Raw genomic sequence first — 21669 nt, forward strand, 5'->3', positions numbered from 1 at the left:
TGCACCAGCCAGTGTTCAAGTTCAGGCTACCAGCCCCACAGCGGAGGAAAGAAGAGGCAGGGGCAACATAGGCGCCGCCCGCCACTATACTACTCCGACCCCGAACCCGCCCTCTACACAATGTCACACACAGACAGTTTGTTTTACAATCCTTTTAGGGACCAAACAATTGATTGCCATTCAAAAATCACATTTCCCAAACTCCTAAACATAACTTTAACTCCTAACCCTAAATAGACTTCCTTGTGGCGACCAGAAAAATGCCTCCACTTGTCCTAATGTTCATTGTTTTACTATCCTTGTGAGGACTTCTGTTCCCCACAAGGATAGTAACACCAAAAACATAATACACACACTCTCTCTCTCACACACACAGTCCTCCTGCAATGGTGTCATCATAGTCTAGACTGGTTTGGCTTCTATAAGCAATCAATATTAGTGGCCTATTTATTTCATGAACTATTTTGTGTAATGATATGGAAATGCGCTTTGCAGAATACACGGGATGATGGGAGGCAACAGTAGGATTTTACAGCTGCACAGCCACTTCCTCCTTGCACCCCTAGTCTCTATGCAGACTACTGGTTATAGCTGCCTGCTAAGGATGTGGGTGAGGCGGAAGTGGCTTTAACAAGGCAGCTGAAAACAGGTGTTTTGCTGTCCGGCTAGTTTCGAAACCAAAGTAAACTGTCTGTTAGTTTCTCCTTTCGTTATTCACCAAACGGGACATAAAATACAGTGGCAGGGAAAACCCATAGGCCTGACCTTAAACTTTTACAAAGGCAAACTAAGTATCCTAGGCTCTAGCCTATCTTGTTTGGAAAATTATTCAGACAGGTTAGGAGACAATATAGCTAACAAGTATTGTGGTAAACATTGTAAATGGCTAGCTGCAACAACGTAACCAGTACGTTTGACAATGTAACACATGCGGACAAAATGTGTTATTTGACGAAACCAGCTATTTGGCGCCACCTGGTGGCTAAAAGTAGTACTTATAAATGCCGACATAAGATATCAGCAGTCACACTCATCACTTAGTGAATTGATCTTACCAGTAGGCTAAAGCACAACAGTTTAAAAAAAATGCATTATACACTGTATAATTGTAAATGCTAAACAGTACTGAATCTTACCTACAATAACCAAACTACTGGTTTGGTAACTGACTTTAATATAACCAAGCCCAAACAACTTTAATCAAGTGTTGGACAAGACACTTTGCTTCTTGTCTCAACAAAGCCTCAATAGTGAAGTTATGCCTCGGGCACCTTTATAATGCATGTATGAGAGATAACGTTCCAAGTAAAGACACACCAAACCAATAGACCTACATCAGATACTTTTGTGCATTTTATTTGGACTTCCCAGTTTGACATCTTATCATATTTGGACTAAAACAAAAAAATACTTCAGAGGAGTACAATCAAGTCAATTCACAGGGTGAGCAGTTGGGGTGGCATGGCATACAAATTATTTTTCATACTCACACATTGGGCTTTACACCCCCTCAGGATTTCATTAATGTTCACTCATTTGTAATCAAAGAAAATTATGTACACAGATGAAGGTCAAATTTCAATCCGATTCTTTTACATCCTATTCCTGTGATAAGACAGTGATGCCAACACACCCTTCTCAGAGAGAGAGAGATGGAGGGGAACGGGGGAAAGAGCAGTCAGAGATGGAAGAGAAAAAACAACCTAGGGCCATCATAAAGGAGAGAATATGTATGCAGAATTACTGAGATACTAAAATGTGTCCAGATGTGACAAGCTGTCAGCAATAACAACATACAAATCCGTCACTCATAGCAATCTCCGGCCTCCAATTCAGTTCCTCCATTTTCCTCTCTCCATCTCTACCCTCTCTCATTCAGTCTCTCTACCACTCTTCCATTCAGGACATTGTCCCCCACTTCTCTCATCTCTTCACTGGAAGAGTAGGCAGAGGAGAGGGTGAGGAGGGGTGTGGGGGTTGGTGAGTCCCAACGGTGTGTTTAGTATCGGTAATATGGACTCCTCGACCGGGAACGGGACCGGGACCTTCTGGAAACCCGAGAAAAGAGTGAGTGAGTCTCAGGTGACACAGTGCTTCGCTTGGACCCCGCAGTACATTCACTACCCCCAACATGACCTACCATATATACTGCTGTATGTCAAACTGGACATGACTAGCCAGTTATTACACAACACATAACTTTCTTTACAATGTTTGGATTCTTCCTGGTGTAAACAGTTGCCCTCCAGTATTTGCTGGTACTTGCTAGCTTGTATCATATTTGACTAAAACTACCATCTTTCTGTTCGAGCACACATGGTCTAAGTGCAGCACTGCTGTAGAGTATTGAGACTGACAGTGTTAAGCCTCATCTGTTTCTGATGTACTGAGACTCAGGGTTCAGTTTGTCCCCACTACCACAGTCGGCCTGGCAGGCCACACACTCCCCAGGGAGGACTAGGGACGAGGGGGCCTAACAGCCCTCAGAGAGTATGCATGTTTTTGATTGGGACAAAAGAGTTTGAATGTGAGTGAGTGAGTGGGTGAGAGAGAGAGAGAGAGAGAGAGAGAGAAACAAAGAGAGTATGTCTGTCCTGTGAGTCACAGATAGAACACTGGAGATCGTGAGCGTTACAGAAAGGGAAAATATGCTCAACATTGTGTTAAATCACTCTAAACTGAATATGGACTTCAGTGATCTTACACTTCCCCATCGCAGTGCGAGAAAGAGTTGTGACAGAACGCAGAGGGACATTACGATGTGCTACTGAGATAAAGTGCGTGAGAGGCAACATCCTTCCTCAAGAGTAGAGACTCTTGTGGCTTTTCACATACCTTCTGGATGAGCTGTGGTCGCGACCTGAGGGACAGACAGAGGACAGACACTCTGATGAAAGAATGACCACAAACACAACAGCCTGCCAGAAAGTTCAATAACAACACTGTCACAACTAGTACTGAGCCACTATTCGGCGCATGTGACAAATCAAATTGGATTTGCCAACTAGTACTGAGCCACTATCACAGGCTTATGGGCTGCGTCCCAATTCTACACCCTTTTCCCAAAGGTGTGCAATTGAACACTTCCCGTCATGGATTTAACAATGATATAACAGTAAGGGGTGACTCACTGAACTCACCATATTTAGATGGGGAGGGCGAGTGGCTTTGTCGTCCGTACTGTCTCTCCCACTCGTCCCTCTCTTTCTCCCGACGCTCACGCTCCCTGGGACACACACACACCACCGTTTAACCAGAGTCATACGGCACCACAATGCAGCATCACTCACTCACACACACACACACACACACACAGTCTTACTTCATACGGATCTTGCGTGCCATAGCTCTGAGCTCTCCCTCGCGCTCCTGTAAAGCAAACAGCCACGAGGGCCAATGGCAGACGACAACATATATATCAAAGGACTGTCTTAGGGGTAAACTGTCTGTTTCAAGAGGAAACTTCACACATTATGCTATAATGGGGGGGGGGGGGGGCTGGCTAGCAGTTAACAAACACGATTCCACACGCACCGCTCGCTTATTTTCCTGCTGAGTGACTTTCGCCTGGGCTGCTTTCTTATCCGCCTTGGCTGAGGGAGAAACAGGAGAGCAGTGGAAGGATGAATATGCATATACAAACACAGCATAAATGAGTTGCAACTGTGAGACTGACCAAACAGAGTCCAGTCTTGTCTACTCACACTGCCTGTTGAGGGCCTTCTGCATGCGTATCTTCAGCTTCTCCTGCGGGGTCATCTTGGGCTGTAAGAGACAGGCACGCATCAGCACACACACTCGCAGGGCAGGAGCGCAGGGTGTGTGTGTGTGTGTGTGGAATTAAGGGGACTGGGGTGCCTATAGGACCACCATTGCCCCATATAGCAGCTGGTAAGGCCATGGTTTGTCAGGTGGCGGTATACAGTCGTAAATAACGTGAGCTGTTTGTCATCTCCTGTCCTGTTTTCTGCTGGACTGGTAGAGCCGGCTACGTGCGGCGAGGAGGCCGAACTCCGTGCCCGCAGCTGTTGTACCCAGTAGCAGGACAGGATCACATTACATGGAACTGGACTCTAAGTATACATTTCTTATGTATTTCCATGTACATAACATGTGAATGTTGCGAGGACAGCTAAGGGTAAGAGTTGAAAAAAGAACAGAAAAGTCTGGCAAATGTTGGTCACAAGTAGCGCCAGCAGCCCTCCCCTCCCCTGTACATTCCCTGCTGACACTCCCTGGCCAGGTAGGAATTCAGCTCGTGGATAGACAAGCACACATTACAGGCCAAAATGCCTACAGAATTAATTTACCCTCCCTCTAACGCTCGCTTTCTATTCAGGCAACTCGGATGTATTCCTTTCCCTGTGAATCCCCTGTACTGGAGCGGTTAATATCAAAGTCTAGTGGCGTGTCTCTAAGGGGAAAGCAGCAGGGAACAGTGTGTGCTGTTAGTCCTGGGTGGAGAGGTGTGGTGGTGTATTTCTCCTGCCTGCTCAGACAAGCCCAGGCCCCCCTCACTGCTCGGCCAGCTGCATGCACCTGAGCTCCGACCTCACTACATAGCAGGGGTGTGCTTAACAGCCTAAAATGGCCTCCTCTCCTGAGTCGCCTTCACTTTAGCTGATCTGAAACATGGGCGATTTAAATAAATATAGAGTATGCCTACCAGTACTTTGCCTTCACATATCTAGTTCTTTACCGTCAGTGCAGATGAAAGAATGGAGACGAGGAGAGGAAGTCACTTAAGACTTTTGGAACGCACCCAGACTCTAGACTACGCTCTCCCCCCTTTACTCTTATATGGCTTCCTTTACTACTACTTTGCTTTCACTTACCCAGTCCTTTCAGATCAGTGGTGATGGAAGAGAGGAGACAAGGAAAGGAGACAAGGAAAAGAAGCCATTTAAGAGCCTCTGACATTGACATATCAGTGCTTTCCCCTCAGTCTTAGGGCACTAGCTCTGCAATGGGTTGTCTACCTGTAGAGTGAAACGTCTCAGCATTGAGATTTAGGGGGGCACACCTCTGCTCACACACACACTCTCTCTCTCTCTGGTCTGACCGCAACACTCTGCATAGCGCAGTTAAGTGCCGCAGAATACAGCAACATCCATAAAACAGACAGATTACATAAGTGACAGAAAGGGTGCTGGGAACACAAGTCCTTTCAGGGATAAGGAGGGGAAAAAAGTGTCAGAAAAAGTCTCTGTCATACACCACTCTGCGATGTAGGTTCTGCCCTTTCGAGGCAAGCTCTCCCTGTAACCACACTCTAAACTGAGTAGAGAAGGGTTTAACTCTACACTGCATTCAGGGGGAGGTAAGGTCACCAGTTACAATGGAAGCTCCACAGAGAGAGGCAGTCAAAAGACATTTCATATGATTTCCATTCTCTGTGTGCACAGTGGCATTCGGGGGGGCGGGATCCCCAGCCTGATGGACAACCAGCTCAGCCTGTCAGGGGTGAGGGAGGCGTAGACTTTAGCAACAAACCCAGCTAGATCAAATTCTTACTGACTTTGGCAGCTCCTGTCTCTTTACCACCCGGAGTATCAGGCCTGGAGGAAGAGAAAGAAAGAGAGGGAGAGAGACAGAGAGAAATGGGGAAAAAGAGAGAGAGAGGGAGAAAAGTCGGGATGAAATGTCACCATTTCTCATCAGAGAGCTCCTACTGTAGGACAGACTATGGAAAATATTAGCTACCTATTGCTGCTGTTTGTTTTAAACTGCACATGAGGGTGGAGGCTGTGTGTGTGTGTGTACATATTTGTGAGTCTGTCTGTGTTTTAGAGGTCTTCACAGATCTATCTGTACCCGATTACCAGAGACCCAATCCGGTACCTGAGCGGGTCCGGATCCAGAATACTAAATATCACGGGTCTGGGTCGGATCTGATTGTCACTGGTATCAGGTACGTGTAAATTTTAACTGACTTGTCTGGAAGGACCCGTACAGATCTGAACGCGACTGCTGAAGTAGAGAGAGAGAAATTGTAGAATTTATGCTGCTGCTCTTGCTTGTCACGGGAGTGGCACGTACAGGTCGTCGTTGGCCAATCATAAGACATCAAAGCGGCAATAGGCTACAGTCATATAGCCTCCGTGTGGGGCAAACGTGAGGAGATATCTAATCAATGGAAGATGGAATTAAAACGATGGAATTAAAAGTTAAAGGAGACGGATCGGCTACAACGACCAAGAGCCAACAGGTAGGCTGCTACTTAATAATCTGAATGGAGTTGCTGCTATTTGTAACTGTGTAGGACGAGAAAGCGCATGCGGCATCAATTAGCCTAGGAAGCTAACTAGCTTAACTAGCTTATCCCGGTTTGATGCAGTCAAGACAGGTACGACGTAAAGTAAGCATTTCACTGTTAGTCTACACCTGTTGTTTACAAAGCATGTGACAAATAACAATTGATTTGTAATCATATTGAATGATGAATAATCTAGCTATGGCAGAGTACCTTATGATAATCTGTAGACCACACTATCTACCAAGAAAGCTCTCATCTATATTATTCGTAGCCGTCTATTTACAACCACAGACCGATGCTGGCACTAAGACCACACTCAACCAACTCTATAAGGCCATAAGCAAACAAGAAAATGCTCACCCAGAAGCGGCGCTCCTAGTGGCCGGGGACTTTAATGCAGGCAAACTTAAATCAGTTTTACCAAATTTTTACCAGCACGTCCCATGTGCAACCAGAGCAGAAAGAAACACACACAAAAAAAAAAAAACTCTAGACCACCTTTACTCCACACACAGAGACACATACAAAGCTCTCCCCACGCCCTCCATTTGGCAAATCTGACCATAATTCTATCCTCCTGATTCCTGTTCACAAGCTAAAACTAAAGCAGGAAGTACCAGTGACTCGCTCAATACGGAAGTGGTCAGAGGACGCGGATGCTACAGAACTGTTTTGCTAGCACAGACTGGAATATGTTCCGGGATTCATCCAATGGTCGTGAGGAGTATACCACCTCAGTCATCGGCTTCATCATTAAGTGCATCGACGACGTCGTCCCCACAGTGACCGTAAGTACATATCCCAACCAGAAGCCATGGATTACAGAAAACATCCGCATCGAGCTAAAGGCTAGAGCTGCCGCATTCAAGGAGCGGGGCACTAATCCGGACGCCTGTAAGAAATCCCACTATGCCCTCAGACGAACCATCAAACAAGCAAAGCGTCAATACAGGATTAAGATTGAATCCTAATACACCGGCTCACACATCCACCGACGCTCGTTGGATGTGGCAGGGCTTGAAAACTATTACGGATTACAAAGGGAAACACAGACGCGAGCTGCCCAGTGACGCAAGGCTACCAGACAAGCTAAATGCCTTCTACGAGGCAAGCAACACTGAAGCATGCACGAGAGCACCAGCTGTTCTGGATGACTGTGATAACGCTCTCGGTAGCCGATGTCAACAAAACCTTTAAACAGGTAACCATTCACAAAGCCGCGGGGCCAGATATATTACCAGGACGTGTACTCAAAGCATGCGCGGACCAACCAACTGGCAACCTCTCCCTGACTGAGTCTGTAATACCTACATGTTTCAAGCAGACCATCATAGTCCCTGTGCCCAAGGAAGCGAAGGTAACCTGCCTAAATGATTACCACCCCGTAGCACTCAAGACGGTAGCCATGAAGTGCATTGAAAGGCTGGTCATGGCTCACATCAACCTCCCGGGTACCCTAGACCCAGTCCAATTCACATACCGCCCCAACAGATCCACAGATGACACAATCTCAATCGCACTCCACACTGCCATTCCTCACCTGGACAAAAGGAACACCTATATGAGAATGCTGTTCATTGACCCCTTCTAGAGCGGCACCCTTCTCTTGCATTATCAGCTCCGACTAATAAAGTAGCTTAAATATGTACTTTTCTGCTGCTTCCCTCACTCGGATCCGACCAGGTCTATATGGAACGGGTCTAGTTGTTCTCGGGTCCATTCGGAACGGGTCTTTCTATTTGAAATTGTATTTCTGCAATTTCAATCGGGTCCGGGTGGGAAAGCCGCAGGTCTATTTCGGAACGGGTCCAACTTTTTGAACCCGTGAAAGACCTCTAGTGTGTTTATGCGTACGTGTCTGTGAGCAAGAGGTGTCAGTGGACTCACTTTCTCAGCTTGTCACAGAGAGCAGTGGCAGAGGGCGGACCTCCTCTGTGTGAGGGGGAGGGGGTGCAGCTGGGCTGGGGGGACTGGGAGGGGCTAGGGCTGCTGCTGACCCCCCTCCGATGCCCTCCTGAAGTCCGCCTACCACCCCCCGGCCTGGCACGGTCCCCCTGCCGAGAGTTAGAGCTGGACCTAGAAAGAGAACAGACAGATGTGATCAGCACAACATCGAAAAGCCCACCAGTTTATTTTTGTGTACAAAAAAGAGACATTGAGTTCATGATTGACTGAATTTAGAAAAGGCTTATGTTTGTTTGGGCTGCCTTACCGTGTGCGTCTGCGTGCTGCGAAGCGACGTCCCACGTCCCTGTCTCTGTCCCGTTCTCGCTCCCTGTCCCGGTCATTGGAGCGTGACTGTGTCCGGTCGTATCTCCTCCGTGACCCCCCTCCTCCGTTGGCTCCTCTGCCCCGGGACCGCGAGTCGGAGCGCCGCCTCGACCGGGAATGTCGTCCATCCCTCCCTCCTCCGTGGCGTCTGTCGCGGCGTGAGTGAGAGGAGGAACGAGAGGAGGAGCGATGAGTGGAAGAGTGGGAGGAAGAGGAGGAAGGGCTGGAGGAAGAGCGGCGTCTGCTGAACAGAGAAACACACAGATGTGTTAGCAACGACCCACAGGCTGCTCTAATCCTGTCTGCTTTGACTCAGTTTATATTTCTGTTTTGATCTACTTCATTTCTCGTTAGGCTGCTAGTAATGCTACAGTACATTGTTTTTGGTCATATCATCATCATGTAACCACACACAGGTAGAGCGCAGGACTTCCTGCTACTTTGTGAACCATACTGAACATAGACACACGGCGTACATGCCATATACATTTTCCCTTACCTCATGGTGCCTTTAAGAGAGTGGTACTAAAGGTGTATAGGGCAGCTTTTAATGTTAAGAGCTACAGTAACAGTTAAAGGTTGGACACACCTCATTCAAGGCTTTTTCTTTATTTTTACTATTTTCTACATTGTAGAATAATAGTGAAGACATCAAAACTATGAACACATGGAATCATGTGGAACCCCCCCCCCCCCCCCCAAAAGGTGTTCAACAAATCAAAATATATTTGAGACTCTTCAAAGTAGCCACCCTTTGCCTTGATGACAGCTTTGCACAATGTTAACAATCTCTACCAGCTACATGAGGAATGCTTTTCCAAAAGTCTTGAAGTAGTTCCCACATATGGGTTGAGGTCAGGTGGTTGTGGAGGCCAGGTCATCTGATGCAGCACTCCATCACTCTACTTCTTGGTCAAGTAGCCCTTACACAGCCTGGAGGTGTGTTTTGGGTCATTGTCCTGTTGAAAAACAAATTACAGTCCCACTAAGCGCAAACCAGATGGGATGGAGTATCGCTGCAGAATGCTGTGGTAGCCATGCTGGTTAAGTGTGCCTTGAATTCTAAATATAGCACAGACAGTATCACCAGCAAAGCACCATCACACCTCCTCCTCCATGCTTCACGGTGGGAACCACACACACGGAGATCATCCGTTCATCTACTCTGCATCTCACAAAGACACGGTGGTTAAAACCAAAAATCTCAAATTTGGACTCATCAGACCAAAAGAACAGATTTCCACCAGTCTAATGTCCATTGCTTGTGTTTCCTGGACCAAGCAAGTCTCTTCTTCATATTGGTATCCTTTAGTAGTGGTTTCTTTGCAGCAATTCGACCATGAAGGCCTGATTCACGCAGTCTCCCCTGAACAGTTGATGTTGAGATGTGTCTGTTACTTGAACTCTGTGAAGCATTTATTTGGGCTGCAATTTCTGAGGCTGGTAACTCTAATGAACTTATCCTCTGCAGCAGAGGTAACTCTGGGTCTTCCTTTCCTGTGGCGGTCCTCATGAGAGCCAGTTTCATCATAGCGCTTGAAGGTTTTTGCGACTGCACTTGAGGAAACTTTCAAAGTTCTTGAAATGTTCCACATTGACTGACCTTCACGTCTTAAAGTAATGATGGGCTGTCATTTCTCTTTGCTTATTTGAGCTGTTCTTGCCATAATATGGACTTGGCCTTTTACCAAATAGGGCTATCTTGTGTGTGCAAAGCTGTCATCAAGGCAAATGGTAAACCAAAATATATTTGGTTTATTTAAAACACTTTTTTGGTTACTACATGATACAATGTGTGTTATTTCATAGTTTGGATGTCTCCACTATCATTCTGCAACGTAGAAAAAAAACTAAAAAAACTTTAATGAGTAGGTGTGTCCAAACGTTTGACTGGTACTGTATGTGATCTCATTGATTTACCATAACACAGAATAACATGCAGAATTTGCTGTTAGGGACGCACAAACACGCATCTCTAAAAATGTCACACTACTTGAATTGTAAGCTCTTCAAGTCAAACAAACTAACCTAAATCTGAGCTCCACTTCACCTACCAAATCTCTATAGCCCAAATTTCTACAGCTGTAGTCACTGAACAGCAACATGACTGACAGGAGTAAACAACCAATGGAAAGCGGAAGGGGAAAGCTACCGACCGGGAGCCCCTGCTATGACCTGCGGGGTGTTGCAGCAAGTTGGCGGGAGTGTGGCCAGAGTGGACAGGGGGTGGAGCTTGGGTTGCCGCGGCAGCCTCCTCGTCACTGCCTCCGAAGCTGGTGATGAATGTGATCTTCTCTGGGCCTGGGGAACGGGAGTGGGACCGTGACGCCGAACTGGACTCCGACTGGGGCCTGAGGGGGAGAGGAAGGAGGTCAAATCAAATAGGGGTGCTTATATTTGTCCTGTTTAACACATGTACAAGCATGTAAACTGTACAAGTGTGTGGTGTAAAATGGACATTTATGGACATTTTTTGCATATCCCACTCCCCCTGAGACACCTTCAGAGATTGGGGTCAAGGCCAGGGATCAGCCATTATTGACAGCGACCCTGGAGCAATTAGGGGTAAAGGAAAATTCCACTCAAAAACAATATTTTGGTATTTGTTTAATTAGTCCACTGGTGTGACAGCAATCAAGTTAACATATAGAGTTTCATAGTATGATGCATTTCGCATCAAGGGCAGATTTCTACCTAGTCGGCTCAGGGATTCGAACTAGCTCTAACCGCTAAGCTACCTGTCGCGCTGCCGGAGGGGAGAATCATCAGTGCCATCTCTACTGATTAAAAGTTCACCTCAGCCTCACGAGCAAGCAGTTCATCATGAGTTGTTAGCACTGATCAAAAGGATGACTGTGCATTTACTTTCCTTGTAAAAAATATAGTATTAGATGGACTTTTAAAAAGTGAAAAACTTTGACAGAAAGTTAAATGGTTGGCCTCCCACTCACCGTTTGTAGGGATCGTAGGTTGGGCTGTCTCTCCTGGCATAGCTGGAGATCATAAACAGAGATGGGGTTTAAAGAGGTGTGACAGTGTGTCTCGCACCATTTGTGTGCTACACATTGGTAGTGGATGAGGCGAGTTACCTCGTATGGTATAAAAAAATAATATATATTTTTCTTTTTAAATCAGGGTTGGGGGTCAATTCCATTTCATTCTAGTAAATTCACAAAGCAAACCAATTTTTGTATTTTTTATTTAACTAGGCAAGTCAGCTAAGAACAAATTCTTATTTACAATGACGGCCTACCCCGGCCCTAACCCGGACGACGCTGGACCCCAAACCCTGGTATCAACCGCTGTTTACCTGGGTGGGCTGATCTGTCTGCCCTTCAGTCTCTTCTCTCTGAACTCCCTCCTCTGTCTGCGAGAGCGACGGCCCTAAGGGGCACACACACACACACACACAGTCAGTGATATCATCAGGGGAAAGCATAGGCCTACCAACAATCATCGACATGACAGCAACACACACGGATTCTTTCTTACCGAGTACATGGCCTTCTCTGCCTCCAGAGCCTTGGCGTGTTTAATGGCCTCCACCTCATCCTTGTCTTTCCTCAGCATCCTGTCAAACAGTCAGCCAGTTAACATACAGTGTGTTTAACAGCAAACATTTGACTGTTTTATTACCTTTGCTAAAAAGACGCAATGAAAGCAACTGGTCATTTAATAGAAACATTAAATGTTTTTTTTTTTTTTAACGACAACAGCCATTTCCATTGACTCCAGCGATAATGTAATGTCAACACATACACTTTTTGAAAAACACATCATGGAAGCAGGCAGACTGACCTGACAAAATCTCCCTCTGCCATTCCATATGGGGTGGCCATCTTGTTCAGATCCAACTCCTGCTCCGTGGTGAGCTCGTCAACGTCCACCTCCACATCTGAAAACACGCACACGACAGTGGTATGAGAAAATAATACATAATCACATTCCACATACATTACCATTTACTGGGATTTTTATTTCACCTTTATTTAACCAGGTAAGCTAGTTGAGAACAAGTTCTCATTTACAACTGCGACCTGGCAACATTGGCTTGTTCACCATTGCAGTCAACATGCTACATTATGGGTAAATTGTGACTGAACTACAAATAATCATTTATAAAAAAAAATTGATGCAAGGTCATTTGTAGATCAGTCCGTCGGCAGTAGGCTGCAAAGTCGAACACGCCCCATGTCCATCCAACCCGACAACTCATACTTGCTTGAGTGAGAAGGTATTGGGACTCACCAATGTCTGGGATGCCCTCGTCCTCCTCCGATTCGCTGTTCTCAGAGTCATCCTCCTCCCCTTTCTCTTCTTCCTCCCCAGGCTCCGTAACAGTGCTGTCCTCGTATGTGTAGCCAATGGTGGCCTTCTCTTTAGCAAGCCTAAACAAAAGAGGGAGGGGCTTATTAACAATCAACACAAACAACCTGTAAATTAGCGCATACTTATAGAAACCATAGAGAATGTGAAAAGATGGGATAGGACTAACTTTCTCTTCTCGTCCTCATTTGGCCTCTGCAGGCCACCATAGAGCTCGTCCATTTGGATCTGGTACAAACACTGCTCCTCAGAGACTGAAGAGGGACAGCAGGAGGTTAGAGAACACAGAAAAACAACATACCCACTGGGAGGGAGGCACAAGAGACGTGGCATTACCAACACCGGCGGATACTCACTGCTGGCAAAGTCGTTCTGCACTAGGCCTCTGTAACGCTCATAGTTGCACTTCCTCTCCTCCGACTCCTGTTCTGCGGTGCTGCAACGCAAAAGGAGCACTTCAATATGTTTCCGCAAAAAACAGTGGTCCCACGAAACACATCTTGACCTTTCATATCACATTTCATCAAACCACAACGAATCAACCTGTACGTGTGTGTAATAATACATATCAGTGAACACGCCATACTAGTGGCGCAATAAGGTAGGAAGTCTGAAGGAGAGACCCCAGTCACACTTACGCTGTGCTGAGGAGTGGAGGGGTGTAGGTGGGTATGAAGTCCAGGTGTGCCCTCACGTCAAACCTGTCAATCATGTTGTTGGCGTCTCCCTGCCAGGGCATCCTGCAGCAACAGAGAACATAACATACTGATTAGTATTCTCAGGTGGTGCGACGGTGTGCAGAAAGTACGTTTGTGTGTTATATCCTGCGCTTGCGTATGTAAAAGCAAGACGTGGTGGCACGTATGCATATGCGTGTCCTGTGTTGTTGTGTGCGTGTTTCTCTTCTCACATGTTGATGGGGCTTTCTGCGGCGAGCGCCACGGCTGAGTCCAGATGGATCTTATAGGCCCGGCCATGAACCTGAAGGAACTGAGCCGGGTCCTTTTTCTGTAGAGAAGAAGGGTGAAAGGGAGAACACCAGAGCATGGGGAATCCTCATTCAGTAATCACCAACCCTGGTCCCGAAGAGCTATATGGTGTGAAAGGCTTTAGTTCCAGCCCAGCACTAAAACACCAGATTATATAAAGTTGTGCAGATCTTGATGATTAGTGTAACGGGCTTTGCACAAGAAAAGCAAAGCAAAGCAGCGCGCTGGGAGACTTACAATCTTCTCGTAGTACTCTCGCCGGCGCTCGCCGCGGCGTTTGTAGTCCACCATCATGCCGCGCAGCTTGCGCTCATGTTTGCGGGCCTCCTGCCACATGACGGCTCCGCTGGGTGTGGGGGCGCGGCGGGGCACGGTGGCTGTGAGGAGACAGTGTAATATGGTATTGGTTCTGTCCTGAGGTAAAATATAAAAAACGCAACATCCAACAATAAAAGACTTTACTGAGTTACAGTTCATATAAGGAAACCAGTCAAGTGAAATAAATTCATTAGGCCCTAATCTATGGATTTAACATGACTGGGAATACAGATATGCATCTGTTGGTCACAGATACCTTAATAAAAATGTAAAACGGTAGGGGCGTGGATCAGAAAACAAGTCAGTATCTGGTGTGACCATCATTTGCCTCATGCAGCGTGACACATCTCCTTCACATAGAGTTGATCAGGATGTTGATTGTGGAATGTTTTCCCACTCCTCTTCATTGGCTGTGCGAAGTTGTTGGATATTATCAGGAACTGGAACACGCTCTCGTACTGTCGATACAGAGCATCCAAACGTGCTCAATGGTTGAGTATGTCTGGTGAGTATGCAGGCCATGGAACTACTGGGACATTTTCAGCTTCCAGGAATTGTGTACAGATCCTTGCGACATAGGGCCGTGCATTATCATGCTGAAACGTGAGGTAGATGAATGGCACGACAATGGGCCTCAGGAACTCGTCACGGTATCTCTGTGGATTGAAATTGACATTGATAAAATACAATTGTGTTCGTTGTCCGTAGCTCATGCCTGCCCATACAATAAACCCACCGCCACCATGGGACCAGTGTTCACAACGTTGACGTCAAACCGCTCGCCCACGCAACACCATACACGCTGTCTGCCATCTGCCCGGTAAAGTTGAAACCGGGATTCATCCGTGAAGAGCGTGCCAGTGACCACTGAAGGTGAGCATTTGCCCACTGAAGTCAGTTACGACACCAAACTGCAGTCAGGTCAAGACCCTGGTGAGGACACAGATGAGACGATCTCTGACAGTTTGTGCAGAAATGATTTGGTTGTGCAAACCTACAGTTTAATCAGCTGTCAGGGTGGCTGGTCTCAGACAATCCTGCAGGTGAAGTAGCCGGATGTGGAACTCCTGGGCTGGTGTGGTTACACGTGGTCTGCGGTTGTGAGGCTGGTTGAACGTTCTGCCAAATTCTCTAAAACAATGTTAGAGGCGGTTTATGGTAGAGAAATTAACATTCAATTCAGTGACCTGGCAGGGTAGGAAACAACACATCCGTCACACTGACACAGAACACGGGGGCCCCTCAGGGGTGTGTGCTTGGTCCCCTCCTGTACTCCCTGTTCACCCATGACTGCATGGCCGTGCACAACTCCAACACAATCATTAAGTTTGATCACTGATGACGATAATAAGCCTATAGGGAGGTCAGTGACCTGGCAGTGTGGTGCCAGGACAACAACCTCTCCCTCAACATAAGCAAGACAAATGAGCTGATCATGTACTACAGGAAATGGAGGACCGAGCAAGTCTCCATCCACATCGACGGGGCTGTAGTGGAGTGGGTCGAGAGCTCCTCGATGTCCACATCACTAAGAAATTAACATTCCACTTTAAAAAAGGTCAAGAAAGAGGATTTACACCCACCATCTCCAATTTTTCTGAAATCGTTTCTGTGGTTAGAAACAGATAAGATTAGCATTCCTGAAACATTATTTTGTTGAAATATAATTTGATCTGAGAAATTAAGCTAATTGATAGCACTAAAAGTGGTCCTTTTAATTGATAGGATTCATATAATCTTCAATAAATATAGTACACAACATCTGATTTGGACTATAATTCTTCCTAACAATGTGTAAGACATGAGCAATCAAATAAAAAATGATCAGCAGCCAGCCACAGACCACCCACACCAATCCCACCCCAACAACCAGTATACAGTATCAGTTCTCTATGTCTGACTAGTCAAATTGTATTGGTCACATACACATGGTTAGCAGATGTTATTGCAAGTGTAGCAAAGTGCTTATGCTTCTAGATCCGACAGTGCAGCAGTATCTAACAGGTAATATCTAACAATTCCACAACAAAACCTAATACACACAATCTAGTAAAGGAATACGATGAAAATATAAGTATATATAATAATATAAGTATAAAATATATGGATGAGCAGTGACAGAGCAGCTAAGATGCAATAGATAGTAAAGAATAGATAGGATACAGTATACATTATATACAAATGAGATGAGTAATGTGAGATATGTAAACATTAAAGTGACATTAAAGTGACTAGTGTTCCACTTATTAAAGTGGCCAATGATATCAAGTCTGTAGGTAGACAGCCGCCTCTCTGTGCTAGTGGTGGCTGGTTAACAATCTGATGGACTTGATATAGAGATTGAAAAACAGCTTTTCTGTCCCAGCTTTGATGCACCTGTACTGACCTTGGCAGGGTGAACAGGTAGTGGCTCGGGTGGTTATTGTCCTTGATAATCTTCCTGTGACCACGGGTGTTGTAGGTGTCCTGGAGGGGAGGTAGTTTGCCCCCCGGTGATGCGTCATGCAGACCGCACCACCCTCTGGAGGGCCTTGCGGTTGAGGGCGGTGCAGTTACCGTACCAGGCGGTGATACAGCCCGACAAAATGCTCTCAATCGTGCACCTGTAAAAGTTAGTGAGGGTTTGTCACCGGCTGGTTACATTTTTTCAGCCTCCTGAGTTGAAGAGGGGCGCTGTTGTGCGTGGACCATTTTAGTTTGTCTGTGATGTGTATGCCAAGGAACGCCAAACTTTCCACCTTCTCCACTGCTGTCCCGTCATTGTGGATAGGGGGTGCTCCCTTTGCTGTTTCCTGAAGTCCACGATCATCTCTTGTTTTGCTGACATTGAGTGAGAGGTTGTTTTCCTGACACCACACTCCGAGTGCCCTCACCTCCTCCCTGTTAGCTATCTCATTGTTGTTGGTAATCAAGCTTACCACTGTTGTGTCGTCTGCAAACTTGATGATTGAGCTGGAGCTGTGCATGACCACGCAGTCATGGGGGAACAGGGAGTACAGGAGGGGGCTGAGCACGCACCCTTGTGGGGCCCCAGTGTTGAGGACCAGTGAAGTGGAGATGTTGCTTCCTACCTTCACCACCTGGGGAGGCCCGTCAGGAAGTCCAGGACCCAACTGCACAGAGCGGGGTCGAGACCCAGGGTCTCAAGCTTAATGATGAGTTTGGAGGGTACTATGGTGTTGAATGATGAGCTGTAGTCAATGAACAGCATTCTTTCATAGGTATTCCTCTTGTCCAGATGGGATAGGGCAGTGTGCAGTGTGATGGTGATTGCATCGTCTGTGGACCTATTGGGGTAGTAAGCAAATTGAAGTGGCTCTAGGGTGACAGGTAGGGTGGAGGTGATATGATCCTTAACTAGCCTCTCACAGCACTTCATTATGACAGAAGTGAGTGCTACGGGGCGATAGAAAGCTAAAGTAACTGAACTAAATGACTAAGGAACAGGAACAATGGGATAGGGATAGGGATTGATTGAATATGTCCGTAAACACTCCAGCCAGCTGGTCTGCGCATGCTTTGAGGACGCGGCTAGGGATGCTGTCTGGGCCAGCAGCCTTGTGAGGGTTAACACGTTTAAATGTTTTACTCACGTCGGCCATGGAGGAGAGCCCACAGTCTTTGGTAGCGGGCCTAGTCGGTGGCACTGTTTTGTCATCAAACGCACAAAGAAGTTGTTTAATTTGTCTGGAAGCAAGATGTCAATGTCTGCGATGGGGCTGGATTTCTTTTTGTAATCGTTGATTGTCTGTAGACCCTGCCACATACGTCTCATGTTTGAGCCGCTAAATTGCGACTCCACTTTGTCTCTATACTGACACTTTGCTTGTTTGATTGCCTTACGGAGGGAAAACTACACTGTTTGTATTCGGCCATATTTTCAGTCGCCTTGCCATGATTAAATGTGGTGGTACGTGCTTTCAGTTTTCGCGAATGCTGCCATCAATCCACGGTTTTTGGTTAGGGTAGGTTTTAATAGTCACAGTGGGTACAGCATCTCCTATACACTTCCTTATAAACTCACTCACTGAGACAGCGTATATGTCAATGTTATTATCTAAGGCTACCCGGAACATATCCCAGTCCACGTGATTGAAGCAATCTTGAAGCGTGGCATTCGATTGGTCAGACCAGCGTTGGATAGACCTAATCACAGGCGCTTCCTGTTTGAGTTTCTGCCTATAGGATGGGAGCAACAAAATGGAATCATGGTCAGATTTTCCAAAAGGAGGGTGGGGGAGGGCCTTGTATGCATCTCGGAAGTTAGAGTAGCAATGTTCGAGCGTGTTACTTGCTCATGAACAGCAATCGATATGCTGATAGAATTTAGGTAGACTTGTTCTCAAATTAGCTTTGTTAAAATCCCCAGCTACAATAAATGCAGCCTGAGGATATATGGTTTCCAGTTTGCAAAGAATCCAGTGAAGTTCCTCGATGGCCGTCTTGGTATCCGCTTGCGGGGGGATATACACGGCTGTGACGATAACCGAGGAGAGTTCTCTTGGGAGATAATACGGTCGGCATTTGATTGTGAAGAATTCTAGGTCAGGTGAACAGAAGGACTTGAGTTCTTGTATGTTGTTACAATTACACCATGAGTCGTCCTTCTTCTTACCGGAGAGATATTTATTCCTGTTGGAGCGATGCACTGAAAATCCTGTTTCTGGGCTAACAATGTATGGAAATAATACATTAAATAAACAAAATACTGCACAGTTTCCAAAGGACTAGAAGCGAAGCTGCCATCTCTATCGGCGCCATCTTGAATAAGTAGCATGGAGCTGCTGCTTGAAGTATTGCTTCTTCATACTATGTAATATATTCCCTGTGAATCTGTTGATGCTTTCCCCCCCGTTTGGAGAAATTAGCCATTGAAGTCGCTATTTACCATAACTTTGTGTGAAGGTACCACGTTATGGCCACTAGATTCCATTGTTCCTGCTACTTTTATCCAATTTGCTGGGCTGGGTTTCCCCAAAAGCATCGTAGCACTAAGATAGTCTTTCGTCCATTTAGTTTCAATGGAATTATCACATATTAGTAGTAATAATTGTATTGAAAAAGCTTTGACTGCAATTCAATGGTTTATAATTGTATTATTTTATTAAGGTTGTCACAACATTTTAGTCACTAGCCCATTTCTCCATTAAAGTTCTGGGCTTGTAGGAAAAGTCTTCATAGGAGAATTGCACCATACGGATAGCCCTCTCAGAGAGCTGCCATTTGTTGGTCTATTCAAGGAGAGTTGGGTTGAAGCATTAGGTTGCTAAGAAATGACAAACTGAATTGCTTTCACAAGGGACTGGCTAGCAAAAGCTATTGGTTTTCTACACAAAGTTGCTAAGAAAATGTTGTGATTCATTTAATAAACACAAGAGACCAGCAAAATGAATAAAAGGGTGTGGAGGCAGTAGAAGGAACAGCGGCATCAAGTGGGCAAAACATGGTACTTTCACACTAATTTATGCTAAATAATACAAGTGACTTTAATGGCTAATTTCTCTAAACAGGGGGAAAACGGCACCAGATTCACAGGAAATAGGCTACATTACAAAGGATTAAGAAGCAATACTCCAAGCTGCAGCTTCATACTACTTGTCAAACATAGAGAACTGATCCTGCATACTGGTTGTTGGGGTGGGATTGTTGTTGGGTGTGTGTGGGGGGGGGGGGGGGGGGGGGGTCTGTGGGTGGCTTTTGACCATTTTATTGGATTCCTCATGTCCTACTCAATGGTAGGAAGGAGTTTGATCTTAATCTGATGTTGGGTACTACATTTGTTGAATATTGTGCAAATACTATTAATTAAAAAAGGCCAATTTGGGTGCGATCAATTAGCTTAATTTCTCAGAGATCAAATTGGATTACAACCAAATATGTGTCCTCCCGGGTGGCGCAGTGGTCTAGGGCACTGCATCGCAGTGCTAGCTGCGCCACCAGAGTCTCTGGGTTCGCGCCCAGGCTGGGCTGGGTTCGCGCCCAGGCTCTGTCGCAGCCGGCCGCAACCGGGAGGTCCGTGGGGCGACGCACAATTGGCATAGCGTCGTCCGGGTTAGGGAGGGTTTGGCCGGTAGGGATATCCTTGTCTCAGTATGTAAAAAAGGTAATGAAATGTAAAATGTAATGAAATGTAATAAAATGTATGCACTCTACTGTAAGTCGCTCTGGATAAGAGCGTCTGCTAAATGACTCAAATGTAAAATGTAAATAATATTTCAGCAATGCTAATCTTATGTTTCTAACTACAGAAAACATTTCCGAAAAATTTGAGATGGGATGTGTCATGGTTTGCTGAAATGACATGGTATGACCCATGGTCCACACACACCAACAGTAGTAAAGAAGGCACGACAATGCCTCTTCCCCCACAGGAGGCTGAAAATATTTGGCATGGGATCCTCAAAAAGTTTTACAGCTGCACCATTGAGAGCATCTAGACTGCTTGGTACAGCAACTGCAAGGCATCTGACTGTAAGGCACTACAGAGGGTAGTATATACGGCCCAGTACATCACTGGGGCCGAACACCCTACCATCCAGGACCTCTATACCACGCGGTGTCAAAGGAAGACCCTAAAAAATGTCAGTGACTCCAGCCACCCAAGTAAGACAGACAGACGTTTCTCTCTACTACTGCACAGCAAGCAGTAACGATGCACAAAGTCTGGAACCATTAGGACACTGAAAAGCTTCTACCCCCATACCAAAACACTAGTAAATAGTTAACCAAATAGCTACCCGGACAATCGGCATTGACTCATCAGATATACTGCTGTTACTGCTTATCACCTATTCTGTTGCCTAGTCACAATACCCCCACCTATATTTGCATATCTACCTCAATTACCTCGTAACCTTGCAAATCGACTCGGTACTTGTACCCCGTTTAGCAAAGTTATCGTTACTCATTGTGTATTTCCTCGTGCTACTATTTTTCCCGTAAGTAAGCATTTCACTGTTAGTCTACACCTATTGTTTACGAAGCATGTGACAAATACACATTTATTTTGATTTGAGACCTGCCCCTACAACGCACTGTAGCACAACCAAAACATGGTGAATTGTTTATCACTAAATGGACAAGTGTAGCACGCTAGCTAGCTAACGTTAACCTAGCTATCCTAGTAGAGCGAGAAGTACGGCGATATTTGTTTTGCAGACTTAAAACACCATGTCTGCAGAAAATGCGTTTTAGATTACTGAATTTGCTAGCTACTAAGCGCAATGACTGCTGTCCCACTAACGTGAGCTAGCTAGCCATTTAGCTCTTTCTTAGCTACTTAGTCATAAGCTAACTAGCAATGATGGCCTCCATGTGTGGTCGGAAATAATGCACTCGAAAGATTGTGTATACATACAGTACATGCAATCATTGATTTATTTGGCACATATTAGGATACCTGTTTTTGTAGACCTCCAACACACACTTGAAATTGTTTCTCCAAATTGTTCGGCTGAGCGATGGCAGCCGATATCATCCCGTTACCGTCACACCTCCTTCAGACCGGAA

The 21669-nt window shown here is 45.9% G+C and overlaps 1 protein-coding gene across 4 annotated transcripts; it reads right to left on the reverse strand.

Annotated features, from left to right (window-relative positions):
* Nucleotides 1-1330: 1330 nt before the first annotated feature.
* LOC120018417 (CLK4-associating serine/arginine rich protein-like) lies at nucleotides 1331-21669 on the reverse strand. Of its 4 annotated transcripts, none has more exons than XM_038961608.1 (21): nucleotides 21560-21669; nucleotides 14080-14219; nucleotides 13764-13861; nucleotides 13492-13593; nucleotides 13210-13289; nucleotides 13023-13107; nucleotides 12776-12915; nucleotides 12326-12422; nucleotides 12020-12098; nucleotides 11838-11911; nucleotides 11479-11520; nucleotides 10684-10878; nucleotides 8469-8768; nucleotides 8144-8332; nucleotides 5519-5558; nucleotides 3705-3765; nucleotides 3535-3593; nucleotides 3323-3369; nucleotides 3141-3226; nucleotides 2836-2860; nucleotides 1331-2045 (listed from the first exon to the last, which is right to left on the reverse strand). In XM_038961608.1, exons 2-21 carry the CDS (start codon nucleotides 14176-14178, stop codon nucleotides 2000-2002), a joined length of 1944 nt encoding a protein of 647 aa, XP_038817536.1. In that variant the 5' UTR covers nucleotides 14179-14219; nucleotides 21560-21669; the 3' UTR covers nucleotides 1331-1999. The 4 variants fall into 4 exon arrangements, with proteins under 4 accessions (XP_038817536.1, XP_038817534.1, XP_038817535.1 ...); XM_038961606.1 differs by having other exon boundaries at nucleotides 1331-2048; XM_038961607.1 differs by having other exon boundaries at nucleotides 8469-8771.

Source organism: Salvelinus namaycush, chromosome 23, assembly GCF_016432855.1.
Source record: "Salvelinus namaycush isolate Seneca chromosome 23, SaNama_1.0, whole genome shotgun sequence".
Taxonomy (NCBI): Eukaryota; Metazoa; Chordata; class Actinopteri; order Salmoniformes; family Salmonidae; genus Salvelinus; species Salvelinus namaycush.

Bases quoted from the DNA above. Each gene is read 5' to 3' on its own strand.
- LOC120018417 (XM_038961605.1), bottom strand. From the start codon at position 14,178: ATGTGGCAGGAGGCCCGCAAACATGAGCGCAAGCTGCGCGGCATGATG. The intron at 11,521-11,837 runs GTAAACAGCGGT...TATGATCTCCAG, and splicing joins AGACAGATCAGCCCACCCAG to CTATGCCAGGAGAGACAGCC. The intron at 3,594-3,704 runs GTGAGTAGACAA...TTTCTCCCTCAG, and splicing joins GAAGGCCCTCAACAGGCAGT to CCAAGGCGGATAAGAAAGCA.